General features: G+C 42.2%; 1 protein-coding gene across 3 annotated transcripts in view; it reads right to left on the bottom strand.

Moving 5' to 3' along the window:
* The window catches only part of SART3 (spliceosome associated factor 3, U4/U6 recycling protein), a 38,334-nt gene that overhangs the window by 8,515 nt on the left and 8,826 nt on the right, over positions 1-20,993 (bottom strand). For 2 of the 3 annotated variants that reach the window (XR_006383947.1, XM_044244107.1), the window contains exons 2-13: positions 20,167-20,293; positions 18,971-19,075; positions 14,675-14,859; positions 13,421-13,526; positions 12,030-12,154; positions 8,092-8,247; positions 7,235-7,373; positions 6,656-6,763; positions 6,147-6,224; positions 5,963-6,021; positions 4,909-5,018; positions 1,531-1,643 (exon numbers count right to left, since the gene is read on the bottom strand). Coding sequence is in view for 2 of the 3 variants with exons in the window: in XM_044244107.1 (XP_044100042.1) it covers positions 1,531-1,643; positions 4,909-5,018; positions 5,963-6,021; positions 6,147-6,224; positions 6,656-6,763; positions 7,235-7,373; positions 8,092-8,247; positions 12,030-12,154; positions 13,421-13,526; positions 14,675-14,859; positions 18,971-19,075; positions 20,167-20,293 (1,411 nt within the window). In the remaining variant the exon portion in view is untranslated. The remainder of the gene's footprint in view (positions 1-1,530; positions 1,644-4,908; positions 5,019-5,962; positions 6,022-6,146; positions 6,225-6,655; positions 6,764-7,234; positions 7,374-8,091; positions 8,248-12,029; positions 12,155-13,420; positions 13,527-14,674; positions 14,860-18,970; positions 19,076-20,166; positions 20,294-20,993) is intronic. The other variant, XM_044244108.1, reaches the window with a different exon arrangement.

Raw genomic sequence — 20,993 nt, 5'->3', positions numbered from 1 at the left:
AGAAACAGAAGCAAACCATCACGTTTTAGAATTTTAAAGGATAGAATAAAAAATTTTCTTAATTCCCCACCACCACAAGAGAGCTCTCCCATGAGGAATAAGAACTATAGAGCTCGCTCCCCACTTCCAGATTTCCTTACTGTGGGCTTGAACTTTTTAGAATTTGAACAGCTCTTCCAGATGTGTGTGTGTGTTTTTTCAAAAAACATTTTATTTATCTGAGAGAGAAGAGACAAAGCATGAGCGGAGGGAGGGAGAGGGGCAGAGTGAGTGGGAAAAGCAGACTCCCTGCTGAACAGGGGGAATGTGGGGCTTGATCCCAGGACTCCAGGATCGTGCCCTGAGCTGAAGGCAGACGGCAGACTTCTAACCAACTAAGCCACCCTAGCACCCCTCTCTAGGTGTATTTAAAACATCCCCTCTCCTGGGGCACCTGGGTGGCTCAGTCAGTGGAGCAGCCAACTCTTAATTTCACCTCAGGTCATGATCTCAGGGTTCTGGGATTGAGCCCTGTGTATCTCCCTCTGCCCCTCCACACACTCTCCACTCAAGCGTGTTCCCCGTGTGCTCGTGTTCTCCCTCTAATCTTAGGAAAAAAAAAATCCCTTTTTTTAAAATGACCTGAAAACCAGAATATGATGTTATTCTCATTAGCTAAGATTATGAAGACATTCTCATGTAAAATGTACAAGCATGACATGTATAAGAAGACTGAAGAGTTTTAAAAGCTGCTCAAATGATAAATGTTGGGTTGTTTTTTTTTTTTAAAGATTTTATTTATTTGCCTAACAGAGATCACAAGTAGGCAGAGAGGCAGGCGGGGGGCGGGGAGGCGGCGGGGTGAGGGGCAGGCTCCCTGCTGAGCAGAGAGCCTGATGTGGGGCTTGATCCCAGGACCCTGGGATCATGATCTGAGCCGAAGGCAGAGGCTTTAACCCATCGAGCAACCCAGGTGCCCCTGGGGTGTTTTTTAATTTGCTGTTGTTACTTGAGTGTTTTACTTCCAGTTCTGAGGAGTTCAAACCCCCAATCTAGATCAATGCCTATGGATAAATTCACTATTTCCCTATTGAGAACTTTATACCGAGGCTCTAAACTTTATAAGGGACACAACATGACCAAAGCCCGTGTTTAGCCCTCTGCCTCTCAACATGCCTTTGGTGTCCATGACACTGTGCTACAGCAGATTCTCAGCTACAGCAATCTGGATCCCCAGGCAACAAGTCTGGAGACATTTCTGTCAAGACTGGGAGCAAGGGAAGGGTGCTACTGGTACCTAGCGAGTAGACAGAACAGCATCCACCACAAAGAACCAAGAGAACCCTGCACAGGAACATCACAGAGAGCCCTCCTGCATTCGGAGACTCTGAGGAGAGGGCAAGGGGACGTGGGCTCCCATGACAGTCAAATCACCAAGCACCACTTGAGTGGCTATACCATATGCAGTCTGTCCTCACAGACTATAGTCTTAAGACAAGAGGGCGCATGGGACAGACGCCAAGCCAGCATCAGAGAGCTGAGGGTCCCCACCTTCTGTCCTCTCCATGGTGAGCAACACTTCACAGACGTGCTCTGGGTAGTCACTGGTGCACTGGACTGCCCGGTGCAGGGCCTTCCGACAGTGCTGGGTGTCACCGTGTGCCCTAGGACAGAAAACAAAGCGTTGCTGCCACCAGGACACAAAGCAGAAGGCACGCAAAGGGAGGCACCATCTTCTCACAGGTAGTGTCACAAGATCAGAAGCTCTGCAGCAACTCTGGCTTCCAAAATTATCCACAGCTCTTTGTACTACGCCACTTAAAACGTTTTCTCCTCTTTCCTCCAGTCAAAACTAAGGCTTTCTTCTAAGTTACTCTTTCCATTAGCAAGGAGATGCTACTAGAAAATGCACCTGGGACAGTAGTCTGAGACCAGGTGTCCAGCCTTTATAGCACTGGCACCTGCAACACAGGTGGGGGAATCCAAGAATGCAACACTAACTTGATAACTTGGGAGAAATTCTAGAAGGCCATCCTATCCAAGGGGAGAATCACCAATCCAGAGGACAGTCAGATTTCATGCCCAGAGTTACACAATGTGATTCACACATAGAAAGATACACTGCTCATCACCGTAATTAAAAACTATGTTCTCTTTCAACAGTTACGAAACACTACGTTCCCATTTCTATTTTAAAAAACTTAAAAATACACTTTTATGTGTATTTTTATATTTATATAAATGTATGTATATTTTATATTTATTATAAATATATATTAGAATACCGGGAAAAAAAATTACACCAGCAGTTTTCAAAGTAGGATCCATGTACCACTAAAGGTCTCTTAAGACCCTTTCAGGTGATCTGCAAAGTCAAAACTACTTTATTATTGAACACTGACTTTTTCACTGTGTTGACATCTGCACTGATGGTGCAAAAGCTACGGTAGCCCCTGGCACAAATCGAGGCTGCACACATATTTCTCACATTTTGTGCGACAGAAGTAGACGTGCTTTATGTGAACATATAAAGCACTTTCTCTGCACACCAAAGTACAATGGTTGTCACAAAGAAAAGCCTATCTTTCTGTTTGGGGTGTAAACTGTACTAGTTTGTTTTTTCATGGAACACCATTTTTACTTGAGAAAACAGCTCAGCGACAAAAATAGTGGTACGTAGACCTGAGTATTTGGCAGACATTTTTGAAAATTAATGAAGAAGTCTGTCACTTCAAGGAAAACCCCTGGCCATATTTGTAGCCATGATAAAATGGCAGCTTTTAAGTGAAAATCAGAATTTTGGAAAATCTGTATCTGCCACTTTCAGTTTGACAGCTTCCTACTTTAAAAGACTTTTCTATTAGGGCACCTACCTGGGTGGCTCAGTGGGTTGAGCGTCTGACTCTTGGTTTCAGCTCAGGTCAGGGTCTTGGGAGTCGTGGGATAGAGCCCCCCACCCCCTCCTCAGTCAGGCTCCATGCTCCGTGGGGAGTCAGCCTGAGATTCTCTTTCTTACTCTCCCTTTGCACCTCACGCTTGCATATGCACATTCTCTCATAAGTAAATCTTAAAAAAAAAAAAAAAAAATTTTTTTTCTAAGATCACTGAGGATATGAACAAATGTAATTTGTTAAATACTACATGATGAAATGTGTCCATACTGGGAAGAGCTACATGACTTAGTGAATGAGTATTCTCCAAATGGAACAATGGCTGTCACAGAATTGTGTGTGGGTAAAAGGTCTATTGAAAGTACAAAGAAATTCAATGTTAAATGGTTTCAGATTCCACACTGCAACTATTTAAGAAACAACCACTTGCTAATTTTGCTCTAGTATGAAAGAATATCCTTTCTGGGAAGGTGAAATACCCCTTTCTTCTAACCTCCTACACGTACGTATGAAGCCAAATTTTCCTCTTACTTTTCAATGAGAATTCACAACAGTGAATGTAGAAACAGACATCAGAATCCAGCCATCTTCCAAGCCAGACTAAGGATACTTGCAAAGATAACAAAACCATGCCACTTTTCTCCCTAAATTATTTTCGGGTTTGGAAAACATTTTTCATAAAAAATATATTCTTTATGTTAAATGTAATCAATTTATTATTCCGACAAATAACTTTTCATTTCTCAGTTTTCTAATATGCTGATATTGATATTTAATAATATTTGTCAGCATTTCTAATATGGTAATATTAAACATATATGATTTGCATGAACAAAAGCTTCTCAGGGTTCTCAAATTTTAAGAGTATAAGGGGTCCTGAGACCAAAAAATTTGAGAATTGCTGACCCAGAGGAATATTCAAGAAGCTTTTTGTTTTTTAAAGACTTTATTTATTTATTTGACAGAGAGAAAGAGCACAAGCAGGGGGAGTAGCAGGCAGAGGGAGAGGAACAGAGCAGGGAGCCCAGGACCCTGGGATCATGACCTGAGTCAAAGACAGATGCTTAACCAACTGAGCCTCCCAGGCACCCCTTCAAAAAGCTTTAATAGTGGTCATCTCTAGGGGTGAGATGGTAATAAACTTTCCTCCACATAGCTTGGCAAATGTTTCATTTAAATTTGAGCATGTGTTATTTTTTAAATTGGGGAAAAAACCAAAACACTCAAAAATGAAAAAAAATATATGAAAATAAATATATATATATATTCTTTTTTAAGATTTTATTTATTTATTTTACAAATAGAGATCACAAGTAGGCAGAGAGGCAGATAAAGAGAGAGGGAGAAGCAGGCTCCCCACTGAGCAGAGAGCCTGATGTGGGGCTCGATCCCAGGACCCCGACATCATGATCTGAGCTGAAGGCAGAGGCTTCACCTACTGAGCCACCCAGGCACCCCTGAAAATGTATTTATTGAGATGCAACATTCAAGATACAATGAACAGAAAGGCTGGTCATATTCTTTACATCTTCCCCATGATATAAAATATTACTGGTTACATTTATTTAAAGTAGTTTTAGAGATTTCTAACACGTACACTGTCACTGTATTTTCTTTAGGAAAAAAAAAGTTAAGCATAGAAAAATCTCAAAGAATATACCCAAAGCATTAGCTAATGGGTTATGTCTCTGGGTCTGCCACTGTATATTAACTTTGGGGTTTTTCTCCTTGCTTTTAAATATTTTCCACTTTTATATACAAAGCAAATACAAAAAATAGTTCCCCCAAAACTTAAATATTTCTATCCAAAAACCAAAATAACAGAAAGAAACATATGGCTGTATGACAAGCCCAGACACAAAATTTCAGGTTGAGTTCCCTAGCCTCTCCCAGTACACACACAGCCACAAACAAAGGACAGGCTGCCAGAGGCCAGGGCCCTGTGGTGAGGGGCAAGCCAAGGCCAGCAGGAGTCAGCCAGGACTTAACACAGCTTACCGCTGAGAGGCACCACCAACCCCGCCCCCAAGCCAATTACCTTTCCAGGTTGTAATACTCGAGCCACATGTTGGCATACTTGGCATTCCCTTTGGTCATGATGCTGTCCCAGAGTTCCCGAGCCTTCTGCATATTATTGCACAGTCGAGCCTAAAATGCATTAACAGGCTCCTTTAGGAAAAGATGCAAACCTTAGCACACTGGCACCCATTACAAAGCATGCCTCAAACAGACGTGCCTTAAAACCCCTCACTGACGATCGGTGTTCCATGACTCCCTGGATATTTCCCAGCCACTGACCACAGCAGCATACCCAGCTCAACCACTTCAGGCTTTCAGAGGAGACAAGCCTCAAGCTGTCTACCTATTTGCCTGTCTATTTGAGAGCAACGAGCAGGAGTCCACAGGTACTTAAAACAGAACTGGCTAGTCACTTTTTATTTTTATCAAGCTTAACAAGCATTTAATCTGAGTGCAATGTGGAGAAAAGAAAGACCGATCTAGGAGGAGGTCCCAGCTCTGCCATTTATTAAGTGACTTGGGCAAGTGAACCCCTCTGAACCTGACAGACACTGGTTCTTTGACCTGACTCCCTCAGAAAATAAAACAGGATGAGAATTCGCAACTCTGTGACTTGATCAAGGGCAGATTCCATACCTTACTCACTTGGGGTCCTTGGCCCAACAACAACATTGAATTCATTATATCCCTTAATTATCTGTCAAATTTCTGTCTCCCATAGGAGATCAAAAACTGGGGAGCACGGAGCAGGATTCCCCTCATCTCGCCAGCACACAGTAAAATGCCTGGCAGACAGTACACACCCGAGATCCTCTCACGAACCAGACACCAAGGGGAGGGGGGCAGAAGTCCATGAGTCAATGCCTGGCATTCCGATGTTTGCTGCGTACTTCTTACCTGAGTGCTAGTGTTTTCTCTAAGATACAGATGAATGTGCACCAAGCTAGATACAGAGCACAAATCTCTACAGACCCCAGACTATCACCGGGGATTCTGATGCAACGGCAGCCACATCGTTACAAACATGTCCCTTAAAGGTGCATGTCACTGGCACATCTGTCAAAAACACTTACCTCAATCCTAGCCCAGTTCTGCATGATCATGCAGCTTGGATCTCCGCTCTCATTAAAACCTTTAAGAAGAGAAGCAGCCAAAATTAGAGAAGAATTTAGAGACCAAGAGCCTCTGCCGGAGAAGGCATGCCCACCAAGCAGGGGAAAGACAACTGCAGGGAGGAGCGGGTGAAGCCACACTTACGCTCCTCCACCTCCTGCTTCAGATACTCCAAGGCGCGAGTGAACGCGGACCTCAGCTCTTCCAGCTCTTTACTGGAATCTGTCAGGAGTTGCAAGAGAGGTTTGGCTTCAAGAAACTGCATACCATGTCTTTTTTTTTTTTTTTTTTTTAATTCTACAGTGAAACTCCTGGGAGCCTGCTGTGCACCTGGCATCAGGCTGGAGACACAGAAATAAAATTGCCAGTCCTGCCCTCATCATGTGGTTGGGGAGAAAGACACTGGAACAAATAGCACATTATGGACAGTGCTGGCAGGACTCGGTATAGAACATAAGGACCCTAAGTATCTTCCCTTACAATTCACAAGAGGACTTAAGGATTTAAAAAGTGAAAATTCCGGGGGAAACAGTTGTCAATGGCTGGTCTACACCATTTGCCTCATCATGATGTATCTGGGCAACTGGGATAACTCACTGAAAGACATGTTAGGAAAGAATGCGGAACTGAATCTGACACTTGAATTTAAATACCTTGTTTGAAATCAACCCTTCTCCTCAGGTAATCAAGGTACGCCTGCCAAATCTCCACATAATCAGTGGCCTGAATGAAGCCAGCGCTCAAAGCTTTCTCAAAGGTCACTGGAATTGAAGAAGAAGCCAGGATTTGTTACCAGTTCAAAAAGAAGTTAATACAAATTACCGAGATTGTTATAAAAACCTCTACTATCCAATACTATATGACTTCATAATAATGACAGGGGGAAACAAAGTGAAATGAGCTAGAGAGAAACGTTAAAAAAAAAAAGAGCCTCCAGGATTTATATGAACTTTGTTCTAGAAAGGGCATGTTCCACATGATGCCCTGTACTAAAAGAATTCTGGGTCAGTAGGTTTGGAAAAAAGATGCCAACTTCCCAGAAAATCACAATGAAATGTTAGCATGTTAAAAGCTTACGATCAGTTTATCTCCCACTTAGGGTCTTTTCTGTCACTAACACCCTATGTCCCAAAGCTAACACCCAGGGGAAGGCTGATTTAATGACTGTCACAGCACTAGGTTTCTGGCCTGGGACAGAAAGCTTTAGAGTCTTCCCACAAAAACATTCGCACCAGAAATCACTTGATGGTCAACTCCATGTCTTTCCATGGCCAAGAGGTAACGACTCCATAGGGCAACTGTCCATGGGCAGTTTCTAACAGCACGGTTATGTACAGATAAAACCAAATCCTTTACTTTCAGCTGCCGATCCTACGATTAAAAAGTCCAGAGTTAGGAGATAAAGTGCTACCGTTACAGACTTTACCATCCATGACACATCCCCAGCACAACCAGCTGACAAATTTCTTTAGAAACACCTCTCGTGACTGGTTTCTTCAACAAAGAAATTATGAGAAGTTAGAGTAGAAGAAGAGAGGTAGAGAGGGAACCAATAGAGGAAAACAGCCTTAAGAGACATCAGCCAATCCTAATGGATGGACCCTGCCTGGATCCTGATTCAAACCTTTTATATACATGTATTGAAATATTTACCAATGAAATGTGACTTCTGGGATCTGCTTCAAAATCCCATGGAAGAGGAAGAAGATTAAGGACACAGACGAAATTAGACTAGTGCCATGAGTTAACTGTTAGAGCTGGGTGATGGGCCCACGAGGTTTCACCTTATTAATCTATGTTCTAATGCTTATGTTTTTTCCCATAATGAAAAGTTACAAGAAAAAAGTAATCTGTCATAAAGTCCTCAGTAAGTAGACTGTGCAAATTTTTTTTACAGTGTCAGTCTGAAATGACTTGGAACACCAGAAGAGCTCCCTGAGTGAGTTGGCAGAGGGGAAAGGAGGATGAGGGGAAAATGAGGAAGCAGAGAGGGGTGGCACAGAACTAACTCCCGACACTCCTGCTGGTTTTCTTTGAACAGGCTCTCAATCGGTAAGAAGGAAAGAAACCAGAAGTCGAGTGGTCTTACGAGGAACTGACTGTAGCGGATCCACAGGTCTGGGACAAGGCAGTTTTCAACGAGGGCACGCTCGAAAATCAACTGCACGCGAGCAGGGTCACCAATTTTCATCTCAAAGTCGATGTACGCTTGATATTCAGCCAGCCTGGGTGCCTCTGCTTGCAACTAAGGCAAAAGGGAAGCATAATGAGATTGAAATGAGCTACATGACACTGTTAGGAAACACAACATATCTTCATAGTAAATTCTGGCAAGACTGGCTATGTCAGTAAAAATCCCCCATTCCCACTCGCAGAACCTCTGGCATGCCGGGGTCTACAATACGACGGGCAGACTAAAAGTCCACAGCGCCTCTTCATGGCAACAGTTAGAAAGGTTCCACGAACCCTTTTCCAAACCCACCCTCGGGCCATAGGGGGCTTCTGATGGGAGCATCCATCAGCAACTAAATGAAAGAGAAACACCTTTGCCAGTGACCATGGACATCCTTCCGAAACAGAAGTCACTTTCTCAGCCTACTGAGTGGAGTGAACACATCCACATTGGAGCGATTTGCTGCCTTCATTCCAAGGCTTCTCATTCCAGTATCAGCTCCTGCCAGCGTGCAGGCATATGCAGAACATGAAAGAGGCTAGGCTGAATATTTACTGAGCTAAAGAACTACAATCGAACTTCTTTTCAGACAAAATCCCTATACAACCTTCCTCTTCAGCTATACTCTTCTAATGGTCGTAACAAAATGAACTAGCTGAAGATTTCATTAAAGAGGCTTTAAGAAATACAACTACCTACCAGTCATTTATTTACATGTGAAAAAGGGAGAGGGTGCACAGGCTGGCCAGCAGGAGAGCACACATGCTCTGAGTAGAGAAAGAGGATGTCTTATCTCAGTTTCTAGTTTAAATGACAAACGGGTTACCCAGAGAGACTGCCACTGAAAACTACTAAAACTGCTGGATTCGATATAAAAAACATCTTGAAAATCATCAGCAAACTGGCAAAGACACAAGAAATATCTAGATGAAGGTTAAGCTTTTGCTGGTGTAAGATATATTAAGGATTTGATCTTCACAGTGGGGATCATTATCATCCCATAATACATTCGAGGGGACTGAAACACACGGAGGGTAAGGACAAGCTCAAAGTCAGAGAGCTAGCAACTGGCAGAGCTAACATTCGAACTTGAGGTGGCCTGGCTCTCAAAGTCACTGTTCTTACTATGCCACAAGATACCAAAAACAGAGCCAACAAGCCCAACCAACCACGAACAAGATAAATACAAAGATATCCACCCCTGGACCTACTGTACTGAAACTGTGGGACATCAAACAAAACCTATGAGACTTTAAAATGGGCCAGAGAGAAAATAAGGACTGCCATCACAGAAGCCAACGTCTCAACAGCAACAACAGGAGCCAGGAAGACAGGACACGTAACTGTCGATCTAGAATTCTACATCCTGAGAAATGAACTTTTAAGAAGAGCAAAGTGAAGACCTTTTCAAATTAAAACTGAGAAAATCTGTTACCAGCAAATATCCAGGGCAGGTGACTTTAAAGGGTGTACCTGAAGCAAAATAAAAATGATTCCAGATGAAAATTCCGGGATACAAGGGAAGAAGAGCAAAGGAAGTGGGAAATGCATGTAGTGAATGTAAGGAAGCTGGGGCTGTATAATTCAAGATTAACTGCTAACAACGATGACTTGCAGGTCAAACAGGACAAGAAAACACAAGGATAAGTCTGAGGCATGGTAAATGTAGCTGAAAGTATTCTAAGACCAAGACAGGTAGAAAAACACCACTTATTACAAACAATATTATGGTCAAAAACCAAATATTATGGTCAACACGGAAAATCCAAAATCAAAAAAAATCTACTAATCATTAATAAAAATTTAGAAAGCTCGAAAATAAATAAATAAATAAATAAATAGAAATTTAGAAAGTTCAACAGACAATAAAATTAGTATAAAAACCAAATTACAATTTATATAGCAAGAACAATTAGAAAAGCAAATCTTTTTAAAAAGGTGGCACTTTCAAAACGATCAAAAATATCTTAGAAATAGGTCTAAAAAAATGTGTTCAAGGGACCAGATGAAATTATAAATTTATAAAATTTTAGAGAAAGATAAGGCCTAAGTAGCAAAGGTCTATACCACATTCATAGATTAGAAGAGTCAATATTTCTAAGATGTAGTCTTCTCCCAATTGATCAGTGCAATTCCAATACAAAATTCAACAGGTTTTTTAAATAAAATCTGAAAAGCTGATTCTAAACCCAAGTTATTAAGAACTAAAGAAAGAAAGGGAAGACACTCTTGAAGAAGAACAACGTGGATGGGATTCATGTTACCCACAAGCAAAACTTAGGAAACTGGGGCGCCTGGGTGGCTCAGATGGTTAAGCCTCTGCCTTCAGCTCAGGTCCTGATCCTAGAGTCCTGGGATCAAGCCCCACATTGGGTTCCCTGCTCAGCAGAGAGCCTGCTTTCCCCCTCTGCCTCTCACCTCTCCTTGTGTTCTCTCTCTCAAAAGAATTTAAAAAACAAACAAACAAACAAAAACCTTACAAAACTGTCATTATTAGGACAGTAATTTAAGCCAGTGGGGCAGAAGAGAAAGCCCAGAAATAGATGGACAGCTGATCTATGACAGATGTGGGCCAGCACATCTATGCGGGGAGGATGGAACTATCAAAATCAGTGCCGGAACAACTGGTTGTACGGAAAAACGAAACTGGCCCTCGCCTCACGCCATATACAAAAATCAATTCCATATAAAGATCTAAACATGAAATACACAGCTATAAACTTCTGGAAGAAAACAGAGCTAAGAATATTCATGAGTTTGGAACCTGGAGAGATTTCTTAAGCGTAAAAGCAGAAACCGTAAGAGAAAGAATGATAAACCCAATTAGAGTAAAACTGAGAACTGCTCAACAAAAGACGCCATTAAAAAACTAAAAAGACAAACCACAAACCTGGGGGAAGCTTCTATAATACATACAACCAAAAGAAGGAACACGATCCAGGATTCCTAAGAATTAATTAGAAAAAAATACAGATGAAAGAAAAATGAGTCAGACTTCACCAGGCGCCTCACAAAAAAAGACATCCGAATGGCCAACAGATGTGGAACAAATGCTCAACTTTTGTTAGCAATCAGGGAAATGCAGATTAAAACTACAACTTCAGACCCATCTCAGTGGCTCATATTTAGGTCAGTATCAAAGGCTGGCGAGACCAAGGAAAACCCTCGGTTCAGTGAGAACTCCTGGGCAGGAGTGCCAACTGGTAACACAGAAAACAGTTCGGCACAATCCTTTGATCCAGCAAGTCCTCCTGGGGATGCCCTCTGCAGAAAGCCTATTCCTGTGTGCACCGAGAGACATGCGCAAGAAAGGCCAGAAACATGCTGCTCCTCCTAGCAACAAACTGGAAAACGACCCGGCTAGGAACACGGATGTATAAAGTGTGGCATACACATACGACTTCATGGCCGTGAAAACAGACTATACTGATCAGTACGAGTACAACCCACAAAAACGTTCAGTGAAATACACAGCATGATTCCATTACATAAAAGCTCAAAGACAAGCAAAATTAAACAATATATTAATCAAGGATATGGTCATAGGTTGTAAAACTATAAAGAAAAGCAAGGGAACGATTATCACAAAAGTCAGGAAAGTGATTACCTCTCGGGAGAGGGAAGAGGAGGCAATCGGAGAGGGGCACATAGGAGACTTCTAAGGTACTGGCAATGTTCTATTTCTTAACCTGGGTGGTGGGTACATGGATGTTTACTTTATTATTAGTATGTAAACTGTATGCACACATTTATACACTCTATAGATTTCACAACAAAACAAATTTTAAAGATGCAACTATTGATTAGGGAAAAATTTGCAGCGAGAAGTTCACTATAAAGAGGCCAACACTTACCAGTGCTTCTTCATAGGGTTTGTATCTCTCCAACTGCTGTAGTGCTTTGTTATAGTTCTGAATTACCGACTCTGGTATTGGGTCTTCTGACCACTCTTCATACTCTGCAAATGTGGCCTCCATATCTATTGAGAGATGGATTCAGCCCCATAGGTCTTGCCACTGAGTTTTATCAACCCAGAGATGAAACCATGAGACTCGGAGGATGCCAGCCCCTCCCACGAGTGACCACAGCAACTCTTATGCTCGAATCTTCTACTGGGCCCAGACTTGACCTTAGATTCTGTCTCAAAGCAATTCCCCCGGAAGCCCTACCAATTAATCCATCAGTTAATTAAATAATAGCAACACTTACCTAGTGCTTCCTATGTTCTAAACTTTCCATCCACTAATTCATCCAATCCTCCCAGCTCTAGAGAGTAGATTCTACCATGATCTCCATTTTGCAGTTGAGGAAACGCAAGTAAAGGGTTACATCAATTGTTTGCAGGTCACAGTAGAGCAAGGCCTTGAACCAGGCAGTCTGGCTCAAGTACATGCTCTACTCACTGCACTATGCCACGTCACTTTGCTATGGGAGATGAAACCTACAGGCTGCTCAGTTCTAGCCTTTTCTGCATGTCACCCAAGGATTCAACTGGAAAGCCACTTTATAATTTGTTAAATCAAATCCAAATAAGCCATGAAGTAGAAAGAGCAATTACATCTGGGCTCAAGCAGTTGTCCAGAGGTGCCAAGGGTGTACAATGTGAAACTACGCCTGGAGAACAAACAAGATGGCAGCACAAAACTCTTCCCATGCCCAGAAAAATCCTCCAGACGCTGCTCATGCTCTAGCTCTAGCTCCAGAATTTCAAGGCTTGGCTTACCAAAATATATTCACCCAAACGAGAAAATCCTTACCAAACCCCCAAGGAATTCAGGTATGAACACTTCCAACCAACAGGGCTACGGAACCAATCACCCCCACAGAAGAATGCTATAAGCCTGTGGGAAATCCTCACTCTGATACAGAAGAGGTTACTGCTAAAGAGAAAATGCTCACCATGGAGCTCTTACTCAACAAAGTTTCCCCAGAAAACACAGGGGGGTTCGTTTTCCTATTCTTTATAGTAACTCTACCTCTCCAACAGTGTCTTAATAGAGAAAACTGCGAGTCAGGAAGTCTGGCTTCCAGGTCTGCCCGCTGACCCTCAATCCTCTTGGACCATTAACAATTCAAGGTACATTTTTAACCAAAGGCCTCGTCCACAGTGACACTGTCCAGTGAGAGTAAGAACACCAGCAACATCTGTCTCACAGGGTGCTGGGCAAGACCTAACGACAGGACATGCCCCAAAGCATTTTAAAAACCACGGAGGGCCAGCTGTCGACAGGTCCGTTTCTCTTACCATAGAGCGGGATCGCCAGCTGTCGCCGGAAGAGACTGTGGACTTTCTCCAGCTGTGAATCAAAGGTTTGTTCCCGGTCAAAAGGGGAAAGGAAGCCAGCTATGGGCTAAAGAAGCAAATTTGTAGTAAATGACAAACTTGGCAATCCTTCCTACTTCAAAAAAAATATTGCAACAAATTTTTTAGTTCAAACTAAAAATACGTTTATATGACCTCCGATACATGAGGTATTGTGTCAAATGCTGGGAGAGGCACAAAAATAAACGTCTTTGCTACTAAGTGTTTCCGACTGGGTGAAAAGCAAAAAGGAATGTTAGAAATATATATACTGACAACATATGCACAAATGACTACAATGAAACATCAGGAAAGAAAGTATCACAAGGCTTGCTTTCAAATGGTGTTTAAGGCTGAGGTTTTTTATGAAGGGAGGAAAGCATCACAGACTCCAGGAGGAGTAGGCAGTTGGGATGCATCTACAGGCTCTCCTGCCATAGTAAGAGGAGGAAACGGACTTCCAGTCGAAGGAACCGTGTAAGTACAGTGGCCAGCAAGTGCACAACTGTGGAGCGGCACATGGGAGCAGAGCCCAAACAGGGTTATGTCTGCTGCTGGAGGACCCACAAATGTTAGCCAAAGGAGTTAGCCCCGATGCCTCCATCGGAGTGAGCTGAAGGCACCACTACAGACTTTCTCAACAGGGATGTAATCAACAAGGGACTGGGCTACTTTAATAATAACCATCTAACTACTAGAGGGCTCCACTAGTTACGGATGGTGTGTGTGCACACGTGTGCGTGCACGCGTGAGTGCGCACACGCACACGCGCACACACACACACACACACACATGCACACGGGAGAGGGAACACTGGGAGAGGACTGTAAACCCTTGAATCAGAGTTCAAAAAAAATCCAATTATGATGAGGTCAAATCTCTTACACCTCTTGCCAGTTATTATTGGACATGACTAACATATATACATTTCTTTTAAGAGATATAGTTATTCTGGTGTATTCACCTGGAACCAATAACTGAAGTAGTATTTTTAAGTATCAGAAAAATTATAAGGTCATCTGCTTTTAGTCAAAGAAATCTTTCTTGTTCTACAAATACTACTGATTTTACTTCACTGCCCACTCACTAAGGGACTGGCGAGGACCATTTCGTCAACTGTGTTCTTCCGAGGCCACTTACAAAGACAGTCCCAACTAGCTGAAGGCAAGCACTGGTCACAGAGACCAGGCCACTCACCCGGGCAGCTTCCACAATGGCACTTTCGAACTCCCTGTAAGCCTCCCAGATGGCGAGTCCTTTGGTCATATGTAAGCCGACTGACGAGAGCGCCCTTTCAAACACAGAACGGACTTTCTCAAGGCCACCTTTCTGACCAATTCCACCGACTGAGTACTGGCCGTACTCCAGCCAAATGTTAGGACCTAAGAAGGAGAAGTGCTCTATTAATTCCAGATATGAAATACCCAAAGTTCAAAACTTTTGGTCCGCTGAGTCACAAAAGAAATACACCCACCAAAACAATACTCATTCACACAAAAAGGCAAGAGCACACCAATAAGCATCCAATGTACATAAATTACTAATACTGCAGCTAGAAAGGAAAGTATATCTTAAACAATGTCTCTACTAGGTTACAATTATTGCCATTTTACTGCATAAACAGAATATGCCAGCAGGTAATATGTAATATGCTCATGATTAAAAAGCCTATTTATTAAAATGGAAGCAATTCAATGAAAATATTCAATGCAAATAGTTACAAATCTGAATACTTTCAGAAAGATTTCAAAGCTTAGAATTTTTTAACTTTTGAATCTTTTTAAGCCTTCTGGCCAAAATCAAAGAACAAATTAAAACCACCAATTCTGTAACCAGATGTCTGTATTTTAAGTCTTTCTTTGTAATGATGTTTAAACAGCAACAACAGAAAAGACCCGATCGCCCTTTTTTTTTATCACTTTCTTCTTAAACTTTATATACACTCAGCTTTAAGAACAGACTAATGAATTAAACTTTTTAGGAGTGCTTGCTTGGGCAGCACATACATTAAACTCTTTAGGAATGCAGTGGTTCCTAATGCACACGTTTTGCACATTAAGTCACCTTTCAGAGATCTGAAAATATTTCACAGGCCTATCCATTAACCTTGTAAAATAAAAATACTTAGAAGATAAAGCTGATTTGACAATTACTGTATGTTTTCCCGAGGACTGCTTTTTTCATGAAGCAGGTTTATTTCAATGAACTTAGCCAAACTTTGTTAGCTACTCTGTTTTAGCTCACCAGTATAGAGCAGCCATATGGGATGCAAAACAACAAAGGAAGAGGGGGTGCCTGGCTGACTCAATTGGTACAGCATGCAACTCTTAAAGCAGGCCAAAGTGGCTTCCGAACATTCACAAAACAAGGGACATAACTTCCATGCTCTAGGGCTCCTGAAACTAACATAAGAACCCCACGGGCCCCCATTCAAAACTACTTTGAGACCTAATCTGAGAAGCACGGTTATCTGGCTTCCAGACCCCCAGCAGCCCTGAAGCAATTGGGGAACGAAAGGCACACTGACCTCAGCACTGACAGTAGCAGCCCCACAGCAGGGTGACTGTAAACCATCAAAGACCAAAAAACATTAGTCTGGGGAGGTACTGTTAATGATGACTCTGAGACATTCACAGAGGGGTTCCAGGATCATCAAAAAACATGGGAACGTCAAGCCCTTGGAACTGTCAAAAGGTTCTAAGAAGCCACATGGACAGATTGGAGCAGAGACCCAAGAACACTAAAAGCACATAATAGGGGAATTTCATATTCACAAAACACCTGTAATTTTCAGTATCTGGATTATAAAAACTAAGAACTGATCAATTCTCTTGGCTGATAAAGGCACATGGAAAATGCTCTTCCTCGGGGCAGTCTATCTTCAAGTTCCAGTGCCTGTCAAAAGGGGAAATGCCCACAGTGGGGAAAACCAGATATGGAAGAAGGATGTTTAATTTAAAAGGGGGAAATTTGGGGGTGGTGGGGACCCCTGGGTGGCTCAGCCGGTTGGGCATCCAACTCTTGATTTCAGCTCAGGTCACGATCTCTGGGTCAGGCTGAGCACAGAGCCTGCTTGTTCCTCTTCCTCTGCTCCTCCCCGCTCCCCAGCCCACACTTGCAAGTGCACACACTCTCTCAAATACATAAAATCTTTGTTTTTTTTTAATAGAAATGGGGCTTTTATTTATCTATTTATTTTAAAGATTTTATTTATTTATTTGACAGGCAGAGATCACAAGTAGGCAGAGAGACAGAGAGAGAAGGGGAAGCAGGCTCCCCGCTGAGCAGCGAGCCCGACACACACGGGTCTCAATCCCAGGACCCAGAGATCATGACCTGAGCTGAAGGCAGAGGCTTAACCCACTGGGCCACCAGGCGCCCCTCAAATACATAAAATCTTTAAAAAATAAATTTAAAAATTTTTAAAAAGGGAGAAATTTTTAAAACTTTAAAAAAAAAAGTTTTGTTCATAGCATTCTCTGATGTGTCCTATAGGTAAAAAGCGTATTTAGAGAATCATACTGCCAACAGGGGAGGGTAAAGAAACTTCCAGAGAAAGTGTCTACTCCACTTGCGCTAGCAAAAATTCAACACAAGCAGACAATGCACAGCGTACACCTGTGTGGTGATGGAGGTTCTGTAAGTCAACTGCAGTGGTGGTTACCAGAATCTACACATGGGGTAAAACATCACAGAAGCAGACACGCACATTGTACTAAGATCAGTTCTCTGGTTTTGATTTTGTATAGTAGTTACAGGATACTGAGGAAAGCAAGATGAAGTTTAGGAACTCTCTATACTACTATCCTGTAAATCTAAACTTACTTTAAAATAAGAAGTTTTTGGGGCGCCTGGGTGGCTCAGTGGGTTAAAGCCTCTGCCTTACGGCTCAGGTCATGATCTCAGGGTCCTGGGATCGAGCCCTGCATCAGGCTCTCTGCTCAGCAGGGAGCCTGCTTCCTCCTCTCTCTCTGCCTGCCTCTCTGCCTACTTGTGATCTCTGTCTGTCAAATAAATAAATAAAATATTTTAAAAAATAAAATAAAATAAAATAAGAAGTTTTTCAAAGCTTTTTAATATTTAAAAAAAAAAAAAAGCATTCTGTCCAAAACTTCTAAAAATCCAAACTATGTATAAAAGGCAACCTTTAGGGGCACCTAGGTGGCTCAGTGGTTTAAAGCCTCAGCCTTCGGCTCAGTTCATGATCTCAGGGTCCTGGGATTGAGCCCCACATCGGGCTCTAAGCTCAGCCTGCTCTCCCCCTTTCTGCCTGCCACTCTGCCTGCTTGTGATCTCTCTGTGTCAAATAAATAAATAAAATCTTTTAAAAAAATAAAAAAACAAATAAAAGGCAACCTTTAGTCATCTGAAAATACCACGAAAGTTCTCCCCACCAAAAAAATGCTGGGTGTGAATATGTTCACTCCTTTACGACAAACATTTTTCCTAACTGTATTTTAAAACCAAATATCCCAAATGAAAACCACAGACAGCGGGCCTGGGTGGCTGGGTGGCTCCGTTGGTTAAGCAGCTGCCTGCGGCTCAGATCATGATCTTGGAGTCCCGGGATCAAGTCCCACATCGGGCTCTCTTTTCACCAGCAAGTCTGTTTCTTCCTCTGCCCTTCACCCCACTCTCATGCTCTCTCTCAATCTCTCTTTCAAATAAATGAAATCTTTGAGTCGGAGGAGTCAAGATGGCTGAGAAGTAGCAGGCTGAGACCACTTCAGCTAGCCGGAGATCAGCTAGATAGCTTATCTAAAGATTGCAAACACCTACAAATCCAATGGGAGACCGAAGAGAAGAACAGCAACTCTAGAAACAGAAAATCAACCACTTTCTGAAAGTTTCCTGGGGTTGTTGCCACCCTTCTAGTACTTTACTTGCTCCTTCATATACTCTTATCTGGACAAAATGACAAGGCAGAAAAATTCACCACAAAGAACAAGAGGCAGTACCGAAGGCTAGGGATCTAATCAACATAGACATTGGTAATATGTCAGATCTAGAGTTCAGAATGACGATTCTCAAGGTTCCAGCCGGGCTCAAAAAAGGCATGGAAGATATTAGAGAAACCCTCTCGGGAGATACAAATAAATGAAATCTTTAAGAAAGGAAGGAAGCGGGGAGCACCCGGGTGGCTCAGTGGGTTAAGCCTCCGCCTTCAGCTCAGGTCATGATCCCAGGGTCCTGGGATCAAGCCCCACATTGGGCTCTCTGCTCAGCGGGGAGCCTGCTTCCCCAGCCCTCTCTGCCTGCCTCTCTGCCTACTTGTGATCTCTGTCAAATAAATAAATAAAAATCTTTCAAAAAAAAAAAAAAGGAAGGAAGATAAAAAAAGAAAGCCAAAATGAGCGTAATAAGTAAACTCAAATCTTTCTAATTGCTGGACTAATGCTCTCCTTTCTGAGGAGCAACCCCTCATGAGGCAATCCTGGGCAGCAGAGACGGAAGCATCCGCAGACACCTCAAAAAAGCGCGCAGGGAACTTACAAATATAATCCTTCACGGCTTTCTCGAAGAGGTCGTACACGTGCTCTCTGTCCAGGCCATCCAGAGCCATGCTGATCTCGTCATGCAGCCACTCCAACCAGAGCTCTGCAAGACAACAGCACCTCCTGCATGACCATCTCCTTCACCAAAGGGCAAGATGACAGCAGGGACCTTACTGTAAGTCACGAGCGCACCCACGTTTCACCCATCTCATACAGCCTACCACGGTTCACAGAAATTCAATTCTTAAAACTTGTACCAAGCACACATAAAGTTTATGCTTCCAAATAAGACCAAGTAATTAAAATCATAATATTGTACACCTGTTGGGCATTTTATATTTTTGCTAAGTACTTACGTATATATATTTCTCATTCAATCTTTTTTAAACTCCTGTAGATGATAGTCATAATAATGAGTAACGATGGCACCTATCTAAACATTTATGACATGCTAGGGCATTTATTATGTGTTATACCCAGAATACCTCATCCAATCCATGTACTGCAATGTAGAAACTACTGCTAGCCCATCTTACTGCTGGGAAAACTGAGTCTTACAATGTTTATATAATTCGCTGAAGGTCTCACAACTAGTAAGACGTACAGTCAGGAACGAATCTGGGCAATCTGATTCCAGCTCCTACACTCAGCAGTTATGCTTTTGGGCAGGGAGAGGGGGAGAGAGCTGGATCTGGGACCTGTGTTCTCCCAACTCCTCCCTAAAAGATCAATTACAAACTCATGAAGGACTGATCTATAAGACGCACAGGGTAATTCTGTTTCAAATAAGTAAGTAAAAGTAATCTAAATCCTAACTACCATGTAACAAACAAGGCATGAAATGTTTACACTAAAAATCACTTATAAAATTTAACTGTAATATAATTAACTAGTGCTGAGAAAATGGATTAAAGAAAACACTGGAATGGGAAACAGAAAGATGTGGGAAAGATTAATCATGATGGAGGATTAAAAAAAAATCAGGATCCAAAATACGAGTCTGTATTACACAATCACAATTATGTTTTGCAGAAAACTAAAAGAAGAAAAACTAGAAATCACTGACACTGGATAATGGGTTTTCTTCTTTCCACTGTTATTTCTATGTTCCACATTTCTGTAAGCACTGAAAACAGAATGTATACTCTTCAGTTCTCTGTGTTTACAAAAGCAGGCCCACTGCTGATATGTTACCTTCAGTCAAAGGAAAGATCTCACTCATCTTCTGGCGAGCCATCCTCACTTTGGTAAGCTCCCCTTCCAGCCGGAGCAGCCGGATCAGGTCCACATGGCAGTTGTAGTCATAGACGTTGATAGACAGCTAAGAGGAAAAGAGCACAAGGTGAAATTTAAAACGCCACCATCAAAAGAACTTAGCATTTTTCAACAATGGTGACAACGCTACAAACAAAAGAGATGTGCTATCTGGAAGTGCCACTGAAACAGCAAGGCCACATTTACCCCCAGGAAGAGGAAGAAAAATCAATGAACAAGCCTTTCTCTAATAAACACACATAGCCTCCACTCTGTTCCAGTCCCTGTAAGAACCCAGCTGGGTTCTTCTCTGAAATATAGGAAACATTCTGATGAAACAAACACCAAGTGTGACCTCAGGCAAGTCATTAACTTTGCTCAGCCTCTATTTTCTCATCTGTAAAATGGGGATATTACTAGGGTCTAGTCCATAAGGTTCTTGTGAGGATTTTAAAACGTGTGCTTTAGCACCTGCCGGCTGTGTAGGTTAAGAGCTCTTTTACCAAACAAAAACAACAAAAAAGAAACCCCTAATGGGAGGAGCGAGAATGGCAGCACCTGCTGAAGCTGAGCAATAGGTACATTAGAGATTTATTTCTATTATTTGAAACTTTTCAAACTGAAAGCTGAAACAAATGAAAACAACTGCTTAAAAAGGTATCAGACATCTGAGACAACAGAAAACTAAAAGAACCTGCCACTAGCAGACTTTCTCTTAAAGACAGTGAAAGGAAGAGAAAGGAAATGATCAAAGAAATCTTGTAGCA

Source organism: Neovison vison, chromosome 3 (genome assembly GCF_020171115.1).
Source record: "Neovison vison isolate M4711 chromosome 3, ASM_NN_V1, whole genome shotgun sequence".
NCBI classification, from domain to species: domain Eukaryota; kingdom Metazoa; phylum Chordata; class Mammalia; order Carnivora; family Mustelidae; genus Neogale; species Neogale vison.
This window is presented reverse-complemented; position numbering and strand designations above follow the sequence as displayed.